At 36.4% G+C, this 21,703-nt stretch overlaps 1 protein-coding gene across 2 annotated transcripts in view; it reads left to right on the top strand.

Annotated features, from left to right (window-relative positions):
• The window catches only part of CNOT10 (CCR4-NOT transcription complex subunit 10), a 60,168-nt gene that overhangs the window by 4,999 nt on the left and 33,466 nt on the right, over window positions 1–21,703 (top strand). The window contains exons 6-15 of one of the 2 annotated variants that reach the window (XM_072412366.1): window positions 782–850; window positions 5,307–5,455; window positions 6,218–6,307; window positions 6,666–6,749; window positions 7,391–7,508; window positions 9,952–10,101; window positions 11,330–11,532; window positions 14,786–14,907; window positions 15,835–16,011; window positions 18,773–18,853. In XM_072412366.1, the coding sequence (XP_072268467.1) occupies window positions 782–850; window positions 5,307–5,455; window positions 6,218–6,307; window positions 6,666–6,749; window positions 7,391–7,508; window positions 9,952–10,101; window positions 11,330–11,532; window positions 14,786–14,907; window positions 15,835–16,011; window positions 18,773–18,853 (1,243 nt within the window). The remainder of the gene's footprint in view (window positions 1–781; window positions 851–5,306; window positions 5,456–6,217; window positions 6,308–6,665; window positions 6,750–7,390; window positions 7,509–9,951; window positions 10,102–11,329; window positions 11,533–14,785; window positions 14,908–15,834; window positions 16,012–18,772; window positions 18,854–21,703) is intronic. The other variant, XM_072412367.1, reaches the window with a different exon arrangement.

The raw sequence follows: 21,703 nt of genomic DNA, 5'->3' as shown, positions 1-21,703 counted from the left end.
CATGTAAAAAAAATCACAGACAAGAACACATCTTTGCTAATTGCTTTAGTTTGGTATGTTTTGCTTTTTTTTGTTTGCATCCCACAGCTAGATGACTGCTGAATATTTATTTAAACAAACTGTTTGAAAATCAGTGTAAATAATGCTGAGAATTGCAAGGTTTACATTCTGATAGCTAATCTGCAATATCACATAAAATATACATGATGTGTGTTTATTTTTGTGAAGTTTTGCAGCTGCTGAGTCTTCCTGTTAAAGTTTTATATTATACAGATAGTTTAGCCTATAAAATCAATGACCTTTATGTTTAGTAAATTTGTTAATACATAGTTGCTTTTAAAATGAAATTTTTAGATAATCATTTGATCACGCATATAAGTGCATGTGTTATGTCTTTCATCTTAAAAAGTCTTTAGGTTTGTTAGGTGGACCATATATGCTCTATAGCTTATAAAGATCCTAATGTATGAAGAATGTGCTAAGGAAAAACAATCCTGTTGTCCAGAACAGAAATCATTTAGCTAAAGATGAATTTGGTAAGATGATGGCTGATATAATAGCAATACAATTTTTCCTACTGCACAGTTTTCATTCAGTGTGATTGCTATAGTTGTTTCTACAAATTGATGAAGACATTTACTTGGAACACGATGGTTATTAAATTGTTAGCACGGTTTAGGTTTTGCTGTTAACATCCTCAAATGTTTATTATACAATTTAATTGTTCTTGTTTCTGTATACTTTCTTTCCCATCATGCTGTCTATGACACTGACATTTTAGGCATGCGTCTGAGAATACCTAGATCATCGCACCACAGCCCTTATGGACCATGCACAACACACAGCAGAGGTGAAGATTGTTACTAATTTTTAGTGATTCCTTTTTCCTCCCAAGATCCAGCAGATGCTGGCAACCATTCAGGATCATGTACCAGTGGAATCTGTCCATAAATGTTTACGCACTGCTAGTGTTAACTAGTTTTTGTTCACAGCACTTTAGGATGTTGGATTATGAGTAGATTTTTGAGACTTCTTCTTGAGACATCACCATGGAGCAATTTGGGAAACCTTCTCTCACCCCCCCCCCCCCCCCTTTCCAAATCCAGTGCTGTTACATGCAAGGGGAGTAACAAAAGGAAGGGGGCGTCATGAGTGGCTGCTTTTTTTCTCATTTATTCTGTATTTCGATTCACTTTCATGGGATTCCCGTGCACTGAAACATATTTTATTAGACATGCACTTTTCTTCAATGCAGCACAAAATTAAGCACTGAAAGAATTTTACCACCCAACCTAGGTGTGTTGCAATTCAAAATGAATGTCACTAGATCACACTATGCTTTGTACATTGTCTTGCAATACCACAACACCCAAATTGTATTGGGATTTTAATAGTTTTTTGTAGTGTCGGATTGTTGTCTGTGTTGCCCCAAGCTACTGCTATTAGCATTAAACACAGACACACATGGCACAGGGGGCCTGATTCATTAAAGCTCTACAAGGCTGGAGAGGATACAATTTCATCAGTGAAGCTGGGTGATCCAGCAAACCTAGAATGCATCAGGCTCATGATTCAAAACATTTGCTAGCAAATGACTTCAAAGAAATCCATTCCAGCTTCACTGATCAAAGTGTATCCTCTCCAGTCTTGGTAAACTTTAATAAATCAGGCCCAGAGTGAGAAGTAGAGCAGTAGCCCAGGCCATGTCTAAAAAAAAAAAAAAAAAAAAAATGCATTGCTTTAGAAAAAAAAATAGAAATTGTTTAAAAGGCCATTGGGGCACACGGTGAGACTAAGTAATATTCTCTGCTATAGCTAGTGTTTATGGGTATTGTGACACGGGTCCCTTTCTAAATAGTGGTTTATTGGCTCATTTTCATTGTAGAATCCTTTTAAATTTTACAATTATCAAAAGCTTTTCATTGTTAAATGTCCCTGGGAAATCAAGTAGCTAATTGTCATTTATTTAAACATCTTCCCATGCAAGACATGTTTAGTCAGTATAAGTTATTCAATAAAACGTAAATTGTTTGATTCATGAATGATAATGAGTCTAATTGGTAGTCTTAATTGCTGGCTAAATCCATAACTTGTGATGCAGACATTGACTTACCTGTTTCAATTGGTTTCCATAAATCCTGTATAGACAGTTACTTTACCCCTGCTTAGATCTAGGATGTGTTTATCTTTGCTGCATATGGCGCAGCATTTATTATTTAAACACCAATGCCTTCACTATGGATATTAAAATTATTTTATGTTCTTAGAAAGCAGTAAAAAGATTTAAAACAAGCCATCCTTGGCTTTTAAGAGCACACAATGTTACACTAAACACAACTACAGATATTCTCAAAGATCCCAATACTCCAGAGTGTGGTGACTGTTTGCTTGTAATATGGAATGTGAGGGATTGGTGTTTCTATATTGATGATCTTTAGCAGAAAGAGACAACCAACGTCCTATCTGCAGTAACTGTTCTTACCTGTCTGATCACCGCACAGCTGGCAGTTTTTGCTGCAATCTTGACTTTCCTTACGTGTGCCAGGAATAAATCAATCAAGATGACCAAAGATTGTCTTTAGGAAGAAAAAAAAAAAAAAGAAGGAAGTTTGTGGTGCCTTGAGATGGAACAGGAATAGAATAGCCAGTTTATTTTCACTTTGACACTTTGCAAAGTGCAGTTACCCTTTTTTTATATCTCCAATAATCAATTAATCAATACTGATGGAGATTTTGTTTTCATAGGTTTGCTCTTTATCTACATCTAGCACTTCAGTTTTTACTGTACCTGTCACACCTGCACCTTACAGCACCATAGACTTCCTTTGGGCAATGTGCCAAGGCCAGGGACAATCCAATAGAGGTTTACAGAGCTGGTATTCTCTCCTCCATTGCATGTTCCATGCTCTAACAACTATTGACTCAGTAGCCTCACACTCACTCATTTTTAACCTATAAGATTTAGCATATGAGACTAGGAGGAATTATATAAGTTGTATTAGTAAATAAAAACATTCTGTAGATTTTTTATTTAATATGGGTATGCCTCCTTCTAGACTGATGTGTAAGGTCATGAATATTAGGGCAGTGAATAAACTAATATAGACATAAGCAATTTTACCACTGAATGTTCAGATTTTTGAATATTCCCAATAATTATTTTTCTCCTTAAAATAGGTCAGGGAGAATGTCTCGACTGCTCTAACACTCAGTACAATCAGATTGTAGTTCATAGTAGAGAACATATTTCCTGTTGTGGTATTCTGCTCTTTGAACAAACCAAGTGTTGCAGCCTGGAGGAGACATGGAAAGCAAATCACTAAAAGGGGGATTTGCAAAATGCTGGTTGCTTTAAAGGGTGTGCATAATGGTTGTATACATAATTTCTTTAAATTTTTTGAACTGTCCCTAAAATCTTTTTCTTTTACAATAGTTTGCACATTTTTTGCGGTGTTCAACCCAGAATTTGTTTTTAAACCGGGTGGTAAGAAATTGTTGACAGGTGGCAGCCTCTGTATTCAGTAACCACCCAAAAACAGCCAGGTGGTTTCTAAAAAGTGTCTAGCAGTGCACTCAGCTCAAAGGGGCTGGGGAGAACACTGTATTTGAGTAGTACGAATGCCTATGCAGTCACAGGTACACCTTTATTTAATAAAAGGATATAGCTGAATCCAGTAGCTTAGATGTTGACATTGGCAGCAGTATTTGGTTATACCAGCATTGGACCTTCCCTACATTCCTGATGGGTATATATTTCATTCATATCTTAATTTACATCTCAAGACAGCAAAACTGTTTATGAAAGTTCAGGTATAACACTGGGAATCTGACAGTCGCCAGTGGGAATCAGTTATTTCTGTTGAAACTCGTGGACCTGGAAGTTTCCAATAAGGGAATGCTTGAGCGAATGTCTGATAGCCTACTTTTTAAATAGAATCCTTCCACTCTTTTTTTTCATAATTTTCTGACCGGCAGATTGATTACAAATGGTCTCTTCTTTATGTTAATGATAATGAACATTGAATGATCTGTGTATTATAAAGAGTTTTTTTTGGAAAACTTGTTGTAGGAAAACTTGGAATCTTTTGTCTTCTTTGAAAACCCTCTTTTTTACTTTTCCTATCCTTCTGGAGCTTTTGAGTTTTCTCAAAATGGAAATAAGCATCTGTGGCCTAACAGTGCAATCTAAAGATTTTATGATTTACTATGTGAATCATTTTATTTTTGTATATACAGCTTCATACAGATACAGAAAGAGAACGTAGCTATTTTTTTCTAGGGTGCTATGGCAGCCTAAATCCAACAATTTGGTGTGCAATAAAAAGGAGGTTTTATTTTCAGAATCTTGTATGTAAAGTAAAGCACTATGAAATCATAATGGGTTCTTGTACTAAAACATCAAACCTGAAATTTATCCTTCAGATTTATATACTGATAATTTCACAAGCTTCACTGTAGTTTACAAAAACTATTAAGCCCGCCTAGAGCTTTTTTAATCACTTTTCTATTTGGCTATATTTTGGCAGCCATTCGGATCCCTGTGCATTGTTCAATGCATAATAACACTGGGGGCTCAATTTATAAAAACCTAGAATCCTACATTTCTGGTGGTAATCAATTACTGTCATTGAAACAACTGTATAATTCCCACAAGGGATTTTTTAAAAGGAAATGATTCTATGTTTTATTAATATCACCCTAATATTAATTCTGCCACCTCATGGCCAATTATGAAAAGAGCACAGCAGTCACAATAGTAGATGCTGCATCTTCTAACAAATAAACTGCTAAACTAAGGTTGAATTGACAGGTAAATTATTAATAATTCCATCCCATTAAGTCATATTTTCAGACAATGTCTAAGTCAAGAATTCTCCATTACTTAGCAGTCCTGGTAATAAAGCTGTGGTCCTGCTTCCCCTCGGGAACTACTTGCTTGGTGCTTGAATATTTTCTATGTGTACTATGGATTCCTATAACAATCCAAAAACTGGAAGGTTGATTGGCTGGACTGAATATTAGTGTGTAACATTTTGACTGAAGAAGTTATATTGTAGATTGTAAGCTCCTTTGGGGCAGGGACAGCTCTAAAGGGTTCTGTTTACTATATGAATCACTACAAGTGTGAAGGTACTGCATACAGATGTATATTATATCACCATTGTGTTTAGAAAAAAAAAGTTTATATACCTCAATTGTCCCACTGTTTATAAGGCACTAAGTGTACAATATCAATAAAAGAGAAGCAAACTTTTTGTGGGTTTGAGCTAACAGAACAATTATCTATTGCTTGTTTTCTCTTTCAGAGGAAAAATTTGCTCATGCCGTCTGTTTTTTGCTGGTGGACCTGTATCTTTTAACATACCAAACAGAAAAAGCCTTACATCTGTTGGTAGTGCTTGAGAAAATGATTTTGCAAGGCAGCAATAATAATAAAAATGGTAAAAATAACGAGGTGAGTAATAACAAAATGTCCACTTCACAAAAAATGAAACAATTAGAGTTATTTCTGTGCCATGATTATCAGACATAGAAAAGGGGCACCTTAGGCAAAGTTATTTTAGTTTTAAGTTTTCAGTAAATGCTGGCAGGTGGAATTTATCATTTTTTGTTTTTATAGTTGAGGAATGGGTGCTTACAAAAATGTAAGTCTTTTCTATGCATCTCTCTTGTGATGTCCAAGGTTGATAGGCAGATCATGAAACTCCAGTGCAGTAATATACGTGGCCCCTGTGTAGCAGTAAAAGTGACACTAGTTGGGATAAGGTTATATTTGACCAAAAATAAAGTGGGAGAGGTGATCCAGTTACACAGTGTTTCCCATCCAGGGTTCTGTACAACTCTAGGGTTCCTCCAGAGGATGATATGGGTTCCTTGAGCAATGAGAAATTTGAGACTCTCGGGTCACTTTATCAATGATCTTTTTGGCTTCCCATAAGGGTGACATTCTTGTCACTGGCCAACAATGTAAGAGGCATTCTTGCTAGTGACCACCCAACTAATGTACGTACTGTGGGTTGTGGATTTAATAATTATAGCCGGGGTTCCCTGAAATTCTGAAATTTATTTCAAGTGAAGAAACACTGCAATAACTTGGTTTGAGTAGGGTGATCATTTATTTGGGATACATTTGGATATAACTTGTTTTTGTTCCAGCTAGTGTTTATTTTTTGATGACTGGCAAGGTAATAAATTACTTTATTTGCTTTCTTTGCAGACAAACCATAATGCCAACAACAAGGAATCTTCTCATACGAAAGCTGAAGCAGGAGCTCAGTTAGAAGCTTCAAAGTCCAAAATACATCAGGTATATTTATGTACAAAGGATTGTGAACAAATCCTCTTCATACTGCTATACACTCTTTCCAGCAAACGTTTTAATTAAAAAAAGGGTGTCTTGCTTTGCATAAACTATAATTCATGTTTAAGTTGTCCAGCTTCTTTAAGGTGATTTTTTTTCCGTCCAGTTCCCAATCTACTGTGCTGCTGTGCCAATTATTTACTTTCTTATAACATTACCTTAATGGGCTGGGCCCTTCATGGGTCCTTTATTTGTTATGATCGTGAAGAAAAGCACTCCTAGTTCTTAACAATTTCCAGTTAGTGTGGTTACATTGGTTTGTAAATTAAGATTGTCCCTTTTGTTTCCTTTTTTTTTTTTTTAGTACAAAGTAAGGGCTTACATTCAAATGAAGTCTCTGAAAGCATGCAAGAGAGAGATTAAGTCCGTTATGAACACATCTGGAAATGTAAGTGTAAATATATTAAACTACTTTTTCAACTTGACTAGATATGTAGTAGTTCTTTTTTATTTATTTTTTGTTATTTTAATGATAATATAATGTTATTTTGTTCATGCAAAACATGAAACATTGACCTATTTGCCTTCTATTGTAGTTTGTGTTTTACTGGCAGATCAGACATTGGGCACTGTAATATTCATTTATGTAACATGTGCATTAAATATTCCTTCAACCTGGATCAAATGGGTGGTTGTAGGCTGACTGTTGCTGAACTGTTATGAGTTTATAATGGTTTTCCCCATCTCAGTGACATTTCCCTTCATTTCTAATCTTGCTGTGACATTTTAATAATATTAAACAGGAATTATATAGCGGCAACATATTAAGCAGCGCAGTACATTAAAAAGGGGATGCAGATGACAGAGGAATACAGACAGTGACACAGGAGGAGAGAGAGGAAGTGATCTGGAATCTCCAAATTAACGGCTGCAAATAGCAGTCAAATTGACAGAAGTATTAACTCTTTCTAAGTCTATTCAGTATTTTGTTTAGATCTGATTTTGAAATACGCTGAATGCTGAACCTTGTAATTATATTCCTGCTTGACATTTTTATTTTGTTAAAGCTGATTTTATATTGTTTTACAGTCCACATCGTCCCTTTTTTTGAAGAGTAATTTTGAATACCTCAGGGGTAACTATAGAAAAGCCGTGAAACTCCTCAACTCCTCAAATATCTCTGAACATCCCGGGTTCTTAAAAACAGGTACATGGGTAGATATGTATTGGAGCATTCTAATAATAAGGCACACATCTGTTCTTCACATATTGGCCAATCAAATGACAGCATAGCATTGTATAAAACCATGCAAATACAGGTGAGAGGTATCAGGTTAATTGTATGCCAAGCCAAAAGCAGTTTTAAGGAATAGAAAGGAACAGAAATAATCTGATATATAAAGTCTGATAACTTTTCTGTACGCTTTACCTTTCTCCTTACCTTTTCTCTTACCAGATGCATTGTTCTGCATAGACTAACACCTCCCCTTTTTTATCAGAGATGATGAGAGGGAAGTGTTGTTTTATTTCCAATAAACTTCTGGTGGTAAGGTGACAATGCTGTTCTTCTATAGTTAAATGTACAGTGCAGTGAATGTTGTTACCTTAGAAGAAGTGTGGTAATGACTGAATCCTCAAGTCATAATAAAGAAAATCAAACCTAGAAAAAGAAAACTAATGCAGCCACCACATCTGAAGGAAAGTATGCCGCAGTACAATACTTGTTAGGTTAGATACCTTTTAATCCATAACACTTAATGGTGCAAAATTGACTTGGACAGAGTATGTATAGCTGAGTATTAACACATTAATGTACATTAGCAGGTAATAATACAAGCTGAATATGCCAAAGGTGATTTATGTTTTCAGCAGATTTGCTTGGAGAAAACTGCTCCTAAAATTAAATTGTTATAAATTAAGCCTCTCCCAGGAGACTTTCTTTAGTATAGCGTAGAGTGGACCTTTATGCAGTGCAGCTCATGTGCTATAGTGTTCTGAAATGTGCTTCTTCATTAGCATTCACAGACTGTTATTGAATGATACCTACTTGCCTCCAGCTAATATTATTCTATAGAGAGTATTAGTTGAATGAGCTGCTATTTGCTTTATTAAACCAACTTCTCAAGGTATTGATTTCTGCTATATTTATATATAATATATTGCTTTTTTATGTGAAAGCAAAATAAGGAGAAATATATAATTCTAAAAAAAAGGTGTTCTTTAAAATTTACATCTCCCAATATCTGCCCACAAAAAAAGTTTTTATCACTATGTAGGGAAATGTAGCTTAAGGCCTCTTTAAAACTTGCAGTTGAAAACTGTGCTGTGAGCCACTCTCAGCCACCCCCCCCAAAAATGGATAAGCTGTCATCTGCAAAGTATGACAGCCACATTGTTGTGTGGTGGAGTGCAGTTGAAGATTAGGTGCAGCTCTTCTTCCAGAAGAGGAAAAGCAGCTGCACATCCAGCAGTCTTCTGTTCAGTTATGTTGGATTGCTTGGCAATCAGCTTGAGTCTGCGATTTAACATTTTGGTTAGCTGCAAGTCTGAAATAGTCCTAAATGTTCTACTTGAGGATATCTTAAATTTAGTATACAAAAAAAAATGGTGCCTGGGAAAGAGTTAATCAGCTTTTGGTGTGGTTAACACCCCTATAAAGTATGGGAAGCCAGCATCTGCAGTTTGTTTTTTGGAATTATATTTTTGGCTTGAACTTGCAACCAACTTCATAAAATCCCCCTTTCTGGGAGCATAGATGTGGGGACTGTGTGGGTTTACTGTGTACATAATTTGACATCTGAATCTTTAAATAACCTACACTCTTGGTGTTCTGATTACTTTTGGTATTTTGGACTAGTCTCTATACCCTCTTTTAATCTGATAAAGCCTCGCATGAAGCAGACCCTGTTCTGCAAAATGCGTCATTTGTTTTGGTTCATATTTTAATTGGCCCAAAATAAATATTACTATCACATTGTTTTTATACTTATATGTATATTATATGTTATATCTGTACAATGTTATTTTGAAAATGTGTTTGATATGTACTTTTAATGACACTTGTTTTAACTGCTATCTAGGGAATAGTAGTGCATTGAATTAGACAGCCCTTTTCAAAATGAATAGACTGTAATGCACCTTGGCATCTGAAACTTTTAGGCTTGCAACATTTTTGCCTCATAACCACAATGCACAATAATAAGAAAATAAGAGTCATCATTGACATCAGTTGCTGCAACACATCATAAATGTCCTCAGCATTTGTGCCAGTGGATTCAATAAAAGCCCTTAGCATTGGGATCAGTTAACATCAGTGTAACCCTCATGATTTATTTCCTGGCATCCTTCTGTCACTGCAAAGTGCCCACAGGAAGATTCCCCCATCTATGACCCAGAAAGCTGCCAAGGCCACATACTGGGCACCAGGGTTCTAAAGGCCAGTATGATTAGCTGATACATGAAGCATATTAACTTTTCTTTCTTCAATACATGAAGCCAGTTTTTGTTTTATAACTAAGACAATTATATACCAGTATGGTATTTTCTTTGTCTTTTAGCAGTCACCAGTTTATGTATTCTGACCATATTACCACAGCATGCATTTCCAAAATATTATAGACCCATCCCTAATAGTTTTGGTCCGTTTTCAGGGGAATGTGTTCGATGTATGTTCTGGAACAATCTTGGCTGCATCCATTTTGCTATGGGAAAACACAACTTGGGGCTCTTCTACTTTAAAAAGGCTATTCAGGAAAATGACAATGCCTGTGTACAGTTATCCTCGTCCAATACAGATCCAGGTAAGACCCTTCCACCCCATGTTTTGCTGGTTAGTGCAGATTAAAGGAAATCTGTCTGTAAACTAATATGAAAGCTATTTTGCTGATTTTTCTTTATAGCCGGGAACCTCTATTTCCTTTGACATGTGGCAAGTCCTCTAATTTTACATGTGCATGTGAGGTATCTGGTTACCTTGTATGCACATGACTTTTCTAGACAAGTGACCACCTCAACAGGAAGGTGGTAAGCATTATATTCTCAGCTTCAAAGAATGCAAATGTAAAAACTATTAAAAGTCAGCAATGGCAGTTCCCTTATTTCCAATGTCCTTTGAACGCCTATTCATATTTGTTTTCCTGTTGTAATTTGTGTTCATTTTTCTACAAAAATGTATTTCAATTGAAATCCAATCTAATATCCGTCTGATTTTACAACTCTATGCTGCAGGCTGATGAAATTATTCTTGTATAGTGAGGCCAAAGCACAGCAAAGGTATAAAAAAAAATGTCTCCATTAATTACTATACCAAAATAGAACTTCAGGAAGGGACAAATATAAATAGTTCCTAGTCACTATTCAGTGACTTTTTTTCTACAATGATTTATTTTTAGGCTTTCATATTCTACGTAGAAATGGTGCGCAACTGAAAATAATTACAACCAGTCTTTAAAGAGACCTTGCTACCAATTTAAAAAACTATAGGTAAAAGCAGAAAAAAATTATCTCAAATTCTTTCTTGCAGCACTCTGAACCAATTATTATTAACTTGCTAGCAAATTTGACAATTTCAGATACAGTAATTTCCCTTGCACTGTCCTCCTTGCATGTCACTTCGCTCTCCTCTTCTGGGACTGTCTTTTACTGTTTATCTTTGCCCAACCCCTCCACCTCTTCCCTCATCTGCCTAAATAACCTTTTGAGCAGCCATGGAGAAGCAATAGTGCCAGTTCTGAACATGCTGGTGCACCTGCCATAACAGGCAACATGGCATTACCCAGGAGTGGTCTCCAGATCTTTGGATGTCTACAAAAGGAAGCCTTTTAATTCAGTAGAAATAATGTTAACATAAATGGGTCGATGGCAGGGTCTCTTTAAAATGAAGGTATGTCTATTATACCTAAAAAAGCAATAGAATTACATTTGTTTTGCTGTAATAAGTGGAATCCTGAATTTAATGGAAAAGCATATATGCATAGATACCATTAGGTTTTGTTATTGCTCTTTAAAATTTCTGTTTCTTGTTTTTAGGGAAGAAATTTTCAGGCAGGCCTATGTGTACATTGTTGACCAACAAGCGTTATGAGTTGCTGTATAATTGCGGCATACAACTACTACACATTGGACGACCACTGGCAGCATTTGAATGTCTTATAGAAGCTGTTCAGGTTTATCATTCAAACCCACGTCTATGGTTAAGATTAGCAGAATGCTGTATAGCTGCCAATAAGGGGGTAAGTGCATACTTTTAGGTGGTGCTTTAGTGTTTTGCATTATAAAACATTTGAGAAAGGATGATTTTAATCTTTAAAATAATAAACTGTAATTGATGATATTCTGTGTTCTTATTATGCTGCTATAGTGAATTACCAGTTCCGTTCTAGCCTTGGATGACCATACCTGCTCCTCAATTGCAAAGATGACATATATCATTGTTCTTTGATTATGTTTATTGATTCAGCAACTCTACTTTGTAACAGCTGCGTTTTGTAGCCCAGTGTTCTAAAGACATAGTTAAAATGTATTTTAGTGAAGGAACTTTAAGTCTAATAAAAATTAGGAATGGTTTATTTGGTGACCATTACACCTCTGAGGATACACATTTTGTCTGCTGATTACCTCAAAGCTCTGGAATTAGGTATCCATGTACCCTTTTGCTCCTTGGGACCTGTAAAGATACTCTGCTTGTGAGCCATGCCATTCTTTCACCTACCACAAGCAACATCAACACCTTATGGTCACCATACAGGTTTTCTGACCACAATCTTTGTACAGTCCACATAAATTTTACTGAAACTACCTAAATTATCCAGTTAAGATAGCTCTGGCATTACAGAATTGTTAGCGGGTGTAAAATAGAATTATACAGAGAATTTGTTAGGTTTATGGTAAGCTTTAAAGCTGATGTTGGGCATAACTGAAAATAAAAAGCCAACTCCTTATTGCCTATAAAGTTATGCTACATGTCTGTGTCCTAAATTGTCATCTGTGTAAAAAAAACAAAACACAATTCCCCCAAGTTCACAGTAGTACAGTGGTGTTGTAAGCATCCATTATGCCTGATTAGGTCATTTCCTGTTACAAACTGTGTATGTAAGGGGGAAAAAACATTCTGTGTCTTGCAATCTGTGCTGGTGCACCTAGAAGCTTTATCCTTGGTGTACTTGGCTTATCTTCTCTACATATATTGTCTATTGTTATTGTACCTAAAGCTACTTACACATGTCCATTGGCTCTCACCCGATTATGGGCTCAGGGCCGATATCGGACAAGAATCATGCGTGTGTACAGTGCCAGTCGTCCATCGTCTGAACGAGCGTCCTGTCGGATCCACGGATGATGGACGACTAACGATCCTAATATAAGGGAGGGGGGAGAGCGTGCAGCAGGGTGCCGCTCGGTCGCTTTCCCCCTCCCCTCTCCATAGAGCAGAATTGTGCTATATGTACAGCACTCGTTCATGCATCGTGCAATGCTAGTCGTTGGAAAAGATTGTGAAAGATCTTTTCGAATAACTATTATTGCACGTGTGTATGCGGCTTAAGGCTGCCTTTCTCTTTATACTTCAAAAGACTACCAGGGAAAGAATTTCCCACAACTACAACATCCCACTGACTACTCCAGTCATCTGATGTACCTTAGCTTTGTCCTGCCAGCACATGCTCATAAAGCAAATTTGTATGTTAGGTTTTGCTTTGATGGAGGGTGAATGGGGATTCTGAGTCCTCACGATCTGGATTCAAATGCAACCATTTAGTAAAAATATAATGGCAATTCCTTTACAAGATTTCCCTTCTGTTGTCTAATAAAATACAGCTATTGTCTGCTGTCTAATGTACAGCATAAACCACTGCAATAGTGAGACAGTGAAGTGGACTGCTTGATAAAAAAAAATATCCTAAAGTGAAAACTTTAAGCATATTTTTATACCTGCATTCTTCTGCTTGTCAGTAGGGGGAGCTCATAGTTTTCTCTATTGTCTGGTGAATCCAAGGTTAAAATTCTACATGAGTACCTTGACAACCTTGACATTTTAGTGCCCTAAAAAGAAAAAAAAAGTTTAAAACATTGTCTCTCAACCTGGGTTCCTCAAGAGACTGCTAGGGTTTCATTATAAAATAAGCAATTAATGCCTCTCAGTTAAGTTGACTGAGTTGACCACTGACACCAATGCTCATGTTGGCTCTTTGTAAGGGTGGGATTCATCCCACTGGTCAGTAATGTAGGAAGCATTCTTCCCACTGACAATATGAGCTGTGGTTATTATTGGCAGAGGTTCCTTAAGACTTGAAAGGTAATTCAAGGGTTCCCCTTGTTTACAAGCTAGAGAAAGACAGGGTTGTATTGTAGATGCTTTACCGGTTCAATGTTTTAATTGCTGTTTGTTAAATCCCAGTTCATCTAGAAATTTGATCCATTAGTTAAAGGTCTGCAAAATCACAACCATCCTGATTTACTTCACTTAGTTTTAGAATATGGTAAATATCTGTCCAGCCTAAAACTGGCATATAAATAAAATGCCCACCTGTGATCAATCAGTAGGTTTCTTGTCTTCATTTCCAGACTACATTATTTTAAAAAAGGTAATTCACATATACCTGACCGTATTCAGCATTTCATTTATCTGATCTGACGGCTTTAAGTGACACTTGATGTGTGTGTTTTGGAACATTGTTGTTATACCCAGATACCCAAATTTTAGTACTGTCATTGTTCTATTAAATCAAATTTTAACTGATGTGACTGCAGCAGATGTTTGGATGAACTGCATTAGCATTGATTTGAAAATAGCATAACCATATGGCCACTGAAAATTGTGTTTTACCAAAAGGCAGTGAAACAGTAACATTGGCATACTATACAGCTTGACTTCTTTTTCTGCTGCATAGTTTACTTATTAATTTTTTTTTTTTCATTTTTTTTCCAACTGCTTTGGATATTTTGGCCAAGAGGTCTTTGGCAAGTTACATTTCATCACTGAATTGTAAACTTGTGAGCCTCTTCATCCATTGTTTGTATTTGTGGCAGGGAGATAAAACCTTAACCATTGTTTCCTTAAAAAGATCCTGTTAGCAACAAAATTGCAGGAGCAAGAAGAAATATTTGGTATATCCAGGTTTGGGAAGTGTGTGACTTTCTCCCCCTCCTCCTAATGCAGTGCTGGTTGCTTTGGCATTCAGTTGCGCGTTACCAGTTGTGCCATTGTGGGGTTGAGTTCAAAAGATTTATGTTGTGGTAGTGGACCAAGTACAGAAGGAATATGTAAATGTGAGCGACATAGGGAGCTGACATGGGCAAGACACAGGTTCACTATGTCATTTTTTAGTAGGACAAAGGTAGGATGGCCTATTACAATCCTGGAGAAAAGAGTAGGATACATTTGTCCTGCATGTACTAGTGTTTTCTAGTATAAAAAATCAGCTCCTGTTTTTAAATATTCCTTTATATATTTGTGTGTTTTTTTTAATCTTTGTGGTTTTTTTTTAGTCATCTGAACAAGAAACAAAAGGTCTACCAAGCAAAAAAGGAATAGTGCAATCAATAGTTGGCCAGGGTTATCATCGCAAGATAATCTTGGCCTCTCAGTCTGTTCAGAATCTCCTATACAAGTAAGATTTTCTATTATGTATTTACATTTCAACAGAATGATTGAATTGCAATACATAAAATTTCTTTTGTAGTTGGTGGAAAATGTTTTAGTTTTATGTGGCTTGTGATTTATTTATTTATTTTTTTGTTTATGACTTACCTATCTTCATGTGTGCTAATAATCAGTAGTTTATAAAAATGTTTTTTAACTTAAAATTTTATTAGCACCATCTAATTTTGGACTAAATAGGCGTGAGGAAGCAGTAACTGCATTGCAATCCCAATGCCAGTCTGAACAAAGCCTAAGGTATAGTTCACATTAGCGATTTTTGCAAGCAGTTTTACCTCTTAAAACTTCTAATACGAAAAACGGCTAACATGGGAAAAAAACAGTCATTACATGAAACATTTGAAGGTGTTTTACTGCCCCAACCATCTCCCTAGACTTGAATTGGAGCCACTTGTCACCACTATGCAAGCTATTTTTTAAGTGAAAATAGAAGAAATGTCTCAACAGGCAGAGCTGTTTGGCCAGTGGAGAACTTACACGTTGGTTTGGCCAGTGGAGAACTTACAAGTTGGTTTTAATGTTTATGCTCGATAATGTATTTCAACAGCAAATTAAACTATTACCTTTGAAAGTTTAGCACTTTTTCTGTAATTATTTGTGCTGTATCTGTGGCTTTGGAAAATGAAATAACCTTCTTTTTCCAATATTACATGCTTGTCCTGTTTTTCATTGTTGTATGTCATTCTGGACATGTAACTACTAGAGCTTTTCTTACATATTTTTTTTAAGAATGCCTGACACTTTGTAAAGATTAGGCAATTTTAATGTGTTTGCTTTTATATACTTTTTTTGTAGCAGGTTTTAATGAAGTATTGTTAGTTTTTGGTTTTATTGTTTTGTTTTTTTTTTTTAAGTTTTTTTTTGTTTATGTCTTTAGTGATGGGGAATCCTCTGCAATTCCAGTAGCCAGCATGGAGTTTGCTGCAATATGTTTAAGGAATGCATTGCTCCTTTTACCTGAAGACCAACAAGAAGTTAATAAAGAAAATAGTGCAAAGAATAACGGTCAAACAGGCAACACAGATTCCGGTGGGGAAAACAATGAAGGATGCAGGTAAATAACTTTCTTATCAAGGGCTCTCTGGAGTCTAGCTTCAAAATTAATTTTTAATTTAATAATTTGCATATTTTTGTAAGGCAGCCAATTACATTCCATTCTACTGCAAGGCTAAGAGTTATTTTCTTGGTTTTCAGTATGTTACACTAACATATTAAAATAAATTGTTGTGGTTTCAATTTCCACTGCAATCAAGACCTATGTTCTGATAATATATCACACAGAATCACATCTTTAAATAGATGACGTGGGCTTTCTTGGACAACCTACCTACCTGTCTAATAATTGTGTTTCTAGAGTGGATTATTTCTGGCTTGTCCAACATAAGTCCTGCCAGCCAGCATTGGCTCCCATAAGCCATTTTGCTTGACTGTAGATATCTGGGTATTTCTCAGGCCCCCTTAAGATGGGTGATGCACCCTGCCTGTTTTTTTAGCCACTCAGCGTTATTTCTCGATAAGCTGCCACTATCTATTTACTGTTTAAGTTGCAATATCGGAGAGAACAGCAGCATCCTATTCTAGTCTGCACCTTGCCTGTTCACACTGCAGCTCCTAGTTTACATTGAGAGAGAATGCCTTGTGTGCTGTACTGGCAGCTCTTGGCATTCAATCTAAATCCAGATGCAGAGAGACTATAGGAGATGTGGTATGAGCATGAAGAAATAGGTACTGAGGCTTAGATTGTAGGTCCTTGAAACATGGGCAGTTTTACATTAGCTTGATGAGTATATAACTGGGGCCTTCAAATGCGGTCTTCCTTGAGGAGTCAGTGCTTGCTTCATTCATCCCAGGGGGAGTGTACGGTTTAAAGCTCTTGCCCATGTAAGTCTGCATATTTTTTTTAATGTTATTTGCACTTAACTTCTGATTATCAATAAAAGGGGGGAAACCCCCCCCCCCAAAAAAAAATGTCGAGTGTGACCTAACTGTATTCCATCAATGTATAGGGGCACTGTGTATGCAAGCTGTTTTTAAATGAGCATTCCATGAAGTCATGGTCATCGTGCTGCATATTACTTGGTCTGAACTACTGCACTCTTCAAGGTTTACATTTACCAATTGATTACACACAACTGTACAGATGAAATTATGATTTCATGTTTTATATACTGTACAGCAGTGGTCGCCAACCTTTTCAGTCCCGCGAACCACTAAAATCATGGCTCCCGACCGCGCATGCGTGGGGAGTCGTGTGTCACTAACAAGGGGGAGAAACCTCCCCTGAAGTGATGTCATTATGACATAACCCGCCCACTCTCTCATCGCAGATCTGATCTTGCAATGGATGAGTGGGCGGGTTGTGTCCAGGGACACAGCCCCGCTCACTTCCCCGAGCCTGGGAACTGTATTGGGGACATGGTCCGTGGCTCTGGCCGGTGCGTCCGGCAAGCGGGGCCAGAGCCGCAGGCCACCAAAATTTTCTCGTGGGCCACCAGTTGACGGCCGCTGCTGTACAGCACAGTATACGGTCTTATACTATGTTACATTTGTTATCATTTGTTTTTGTGTGTGTGTTCTGGGTGTTGGCAAATATACATTCTGGCCCCTGGATAGAAAAAAAAAAAGTTGAACAACCGTGGGGATTAAACAGCATTCTGTCACTTTTTAATGAATCGAATGTGCAATAGATCATTTTTATAGTAATCTATATCTATACTGTAACTTTTAAATATCTGTTTTTTGGAAAGTCATTTTAGCTAGTTTATTTGGTCAAAGCCACATACAGGTTTAAAATAGCAATGAATCCACAATTATTCAAGATATTCTCAAGCCTTACTTTGTTTATTTTTACTGTTTTTTTTCTTTCTTCACAAGGCTTAAAATGATTGCATTTTTACAAAACTATCTTTTAAATGACTACACAATAGAGATACACATTATTTTCCTATCTGAAGCTTTTTAAGAAGATAAAGCCTAGAGTTTAACCTTGAAAGCAAAGTATTTTCAAGGTCTTTTCTGTGTAGGAAAACAGATATGTAAATTCACTGATGGTGTACATCTCATTTCCATGACAGCAAGCTGAATGTAGTTTAGAATAGTGTCAACATAAAGTGAAATGCGTTTATGCACTTACAGGCATAGGGCTGAAATGTACACTAAAATTTGAAGGATCGCCTTTGCTTCTATTACGTTCCCCTATGCACAGCAGGCCTTAGAAATCTGGGCTTGTTTTGATTGTTAACAATCATATTTTACCTACCTTTTCCTTCACTTTCCTGGCTGCTAGTGGATGATCCAACAGCTTTCTTACTCACGATGCAGGACTTACCATGCTGCATTGTACTTGATGACGTCTGAAAGCTGCTTCAGGCCAAAGAAGCCATTGGAGAAAAAGGAGGAAGTCTGTTGTTGTGCGAAGTAAAAATAAAATCAATAATAATCCTATCCTAGATAAATATGAGAATGTCTAGTTTTGACATATGCCTAGATTTTATTTTTTGAGTTAATGGCCCTAATTTAAGAAAGCTTTACAAGACTGGAGAGGATACACTTTCATCAGTGAAGCTGGGTGATCCAGCAAACCTTGAATGGATTTCTTAAAAAGTCATTTGCTATTTGTTAGCAAATATTTTTAGTCATGGACCAGATCTATTCCAATGTTGCTGGATCACCATGCTTCACTGATGAAAGTGTATCCTCTCCAGCCTTCGAGAGCTTTAATAAATCAGGCCTAATGTAAAAATTACAGATTACATTTGTAAAAGGGGACATTAATTTTCATAATTCCTCAACTGTAATATATATTTTTTTTGCAGCAATAAAAGCCATGAAAATGATAAATTTGCTCCCGCTCCACCCTCTTCACCTCTGAGACGGCAAGAGCTTGAAAATTTAAGGTAATTTTTTTCTTAATACAATTGCCTTGCTGTTTCACAAAGTATAAAAGGATGATGTGCTGTACAATTACATGCCTTTATTAATAATGGTGCTGGAAAATGTGCTTTTAAAGGATGTCACAACCAGTAAACCGTGTGTAACAGCTTGGTGGGTAAGTAGTGATATCATCTTTACTCTTCTCGTTTTCATTATCTAACCTGTTTTGAAAAGCTGAGCCTGCCTGCTTTGAAATGCACGTCAGATTATTTTCCTTTCTTTTTTGTATGTTTTGGTCACGTGACACTTTTTACTTGTGCGTTAAGTCTTCCTGGTCACTGAGCTGTACTGACCTTCATTCATCTCATTGTCAGCATGGGTTCTCAAATCAGTGGACCAAAAATGCTGCATGTGATGTTCTGCAGTAAAGTCTCTTTCACCATAGAGATGAAAAGAATTCAACTGACAGTCACTGACAGCTGTCAAAGTGAGTTCAGCTTTGCTGACCTAAAGATCCATCATAAAGCTGGGCATACATAAAATTTAGGTCAACATGTTTTACAAATGTATACAAAAGAATAATGTAAATAATCAACTAACATTTTTTACAGCCTTATACTATACAATTGTGTAACAGGGCTGGAAACAAATTTGGGTTGTGTGGGTTAGGCTTTACAAGTGTTCATTTTTTATGTGTTTTGTCATTTGGGCTGCTGTACAGCACACATACAGTTATGTAAGTACACCTAAGGGAAATGGTTATTTAGTATATTTGAACAAGCAAATACTAGCTCCTAATTCAAACGGTGCGTGCAGATAAAGGTGATATACTTGTACAAATAGCATACAATGATGGCAAAGTGTACCTATTGTTATAATCTAATTTATCAAAACATTGACTCTCCTACATTCATCACTAAATCATAAGATTAGTTCACCTAACTCGGGCATTTCCGAGTTAGGTGAATGTAACAAGAACTTCCTAAGGAATTATGCAGATTAAAGATAGCAAGGTAGAAAACATACAAAAAATACAGATCAGAAACATATATCCGATTACAGCAGTATATACCAAAAGTGCAAGACAAACTTCAGTGCAATATATGTAACCCTGAGACATGACTACCTCTTTTCTTAATTTCCTTTATGTTTTATACACATCTTCTAAAAACAACTCATCAAAGCCAGGGAAAAGAAGGGGGGAAGGGAAACATAAATTAAAAAGGGTAACTTAAGGCAGCAAACACCTAGGGCCCTGGTGTCATGTCATATACAGTATGATGGAAAAGTTCAATTATTCCATTCATTTGTTCTGGAGAAACGTGTTTTATTTACACCGCATATATATAGGTCTGTTTTTTAAAATGTTGTTTGCCACTTTTTATTACTAGATTAATAAAATGGGAACATATTTCTGGGTCCCGTAAGTAAAATAATCTACTAAGTGGCATACATTTCAAATGACTGCTAGTTTGTATGGAACTAGCCAGGGGAAAACCAGCATATTTATTCTAAAAGCTTACTGTTTAAAGCTAAAGGAACCCCTAAACTATGTTGAGGAATCTGTTAGTAACTCTTTCAACAGTTGGTGTTAAAGTGCATGTATCTGCATCTACAAAGACATAGACATAAATACTGTAATAAATAAGTACTATAATACTATAATACTATAATATATATTATAATACTATAATATATATTATAATACTATAATATTAAGCGATGTCAGCTCCTCTGCATTCTTGCTTTGGGTCCTTTAAATATTGGATCAGCCAGGCACTAAACTTTTCTGGAAAGAGAGATTACCAACTTCCCACCCATATTTATCATATGACAGGTTTAAGTATGCTAATTCTTCTTAAACTAAAAATCAAAGATAAATTGAACTAATTTTTTTTATGGGAAAATGTAATACTGACCAGAGACTTGCACTGTAATACAGGCATTGTGCTTTGCTACATTTTTTATAATTAATGATAAAAGCATTGGCATTTTTCACCATGTCTAAATAAATGCTACATCTAGTTTTAGACTCCTCAGTCCTCCAACCACTGTGTCTAGACTAGACAGTTCATAGTTGTCGGAGGCCTAGTGTAGGAGCAAAAGAATATTCCCACATGGACTGTCCCCGCCTCAGTAGCTGCCAGAGCTTTTCCATTCCTCTTGGGCAACGGTTCAATAAGTCTCTGCATCACCTGGCTGCACTTTGAGATTCCATACGTTTTAAAGTGTGAGAACAAGCAAGTCTTGTTTGAATAGGTCATGACCAAGTGATCTGATCATGGCAGCCATGGGGCGAAGTAGGGGGAATACAAGTCTATTTTGTTTGCAAGTGGAAGTTCAGTGTAATCCCTTTCTTGCCTGGGAGGCCTGTAGTGCACTGCAGATTTAGGCAGTTAGCTCTGGGCTTCTGCTGGGGAAATTCCTTTTTCAGGGATTCAAGGACAGAGGAGGAAAGTGTTTTTTGTTTTTTTGTCTGTGGTTTTGACAAATTGAAATACTGTTGCCCCTCTGCACATTAGGCATAATTAAACCTTATTCAAGAAATGTTTTGTATAACATACCGTGTACAAATAGCTGTAATGGTCACTGCTGTGTTTTTCTAAATGATAAATATTTATGGTCCTATTTACTTGTGGGTTGCATGTATAAGGGTGTCATTAGGAAGATTTTTTTTTTCATTGGCTCATAACCAGATTTATTTACTAGAAGCTAAACCGGAACGTGCTGTAAATAAAACACCTTTCATTTGTTTTTACAGTAACTTAAAGTAGTGCATATTAAATACCCTGATGATCAATCTTGGTTGTTAGCCTGAACAGTTTCTCGTTTTATGATTTCCTGAACTGTCAGATTTAACTTGGCCAGAATTA

Source organism: Pyxicephalus adspersus, chromosome 5, assembly GCF_032062135.1.
Source record: "Pyxicephalus adspersus chromosome 5, UCB_Pads_2.0, whole genome shotgun sequence".
Lineage (NCBI taxonomy): Eukaryota > Metazoa > Chordata > Amphibia > Anura > Pyxicephalidae > Pyxicephalus > Pyxicephalus adspersus.
This window is presented reverse-complemented; position numbering and strand designations above follow the sequence as displayed.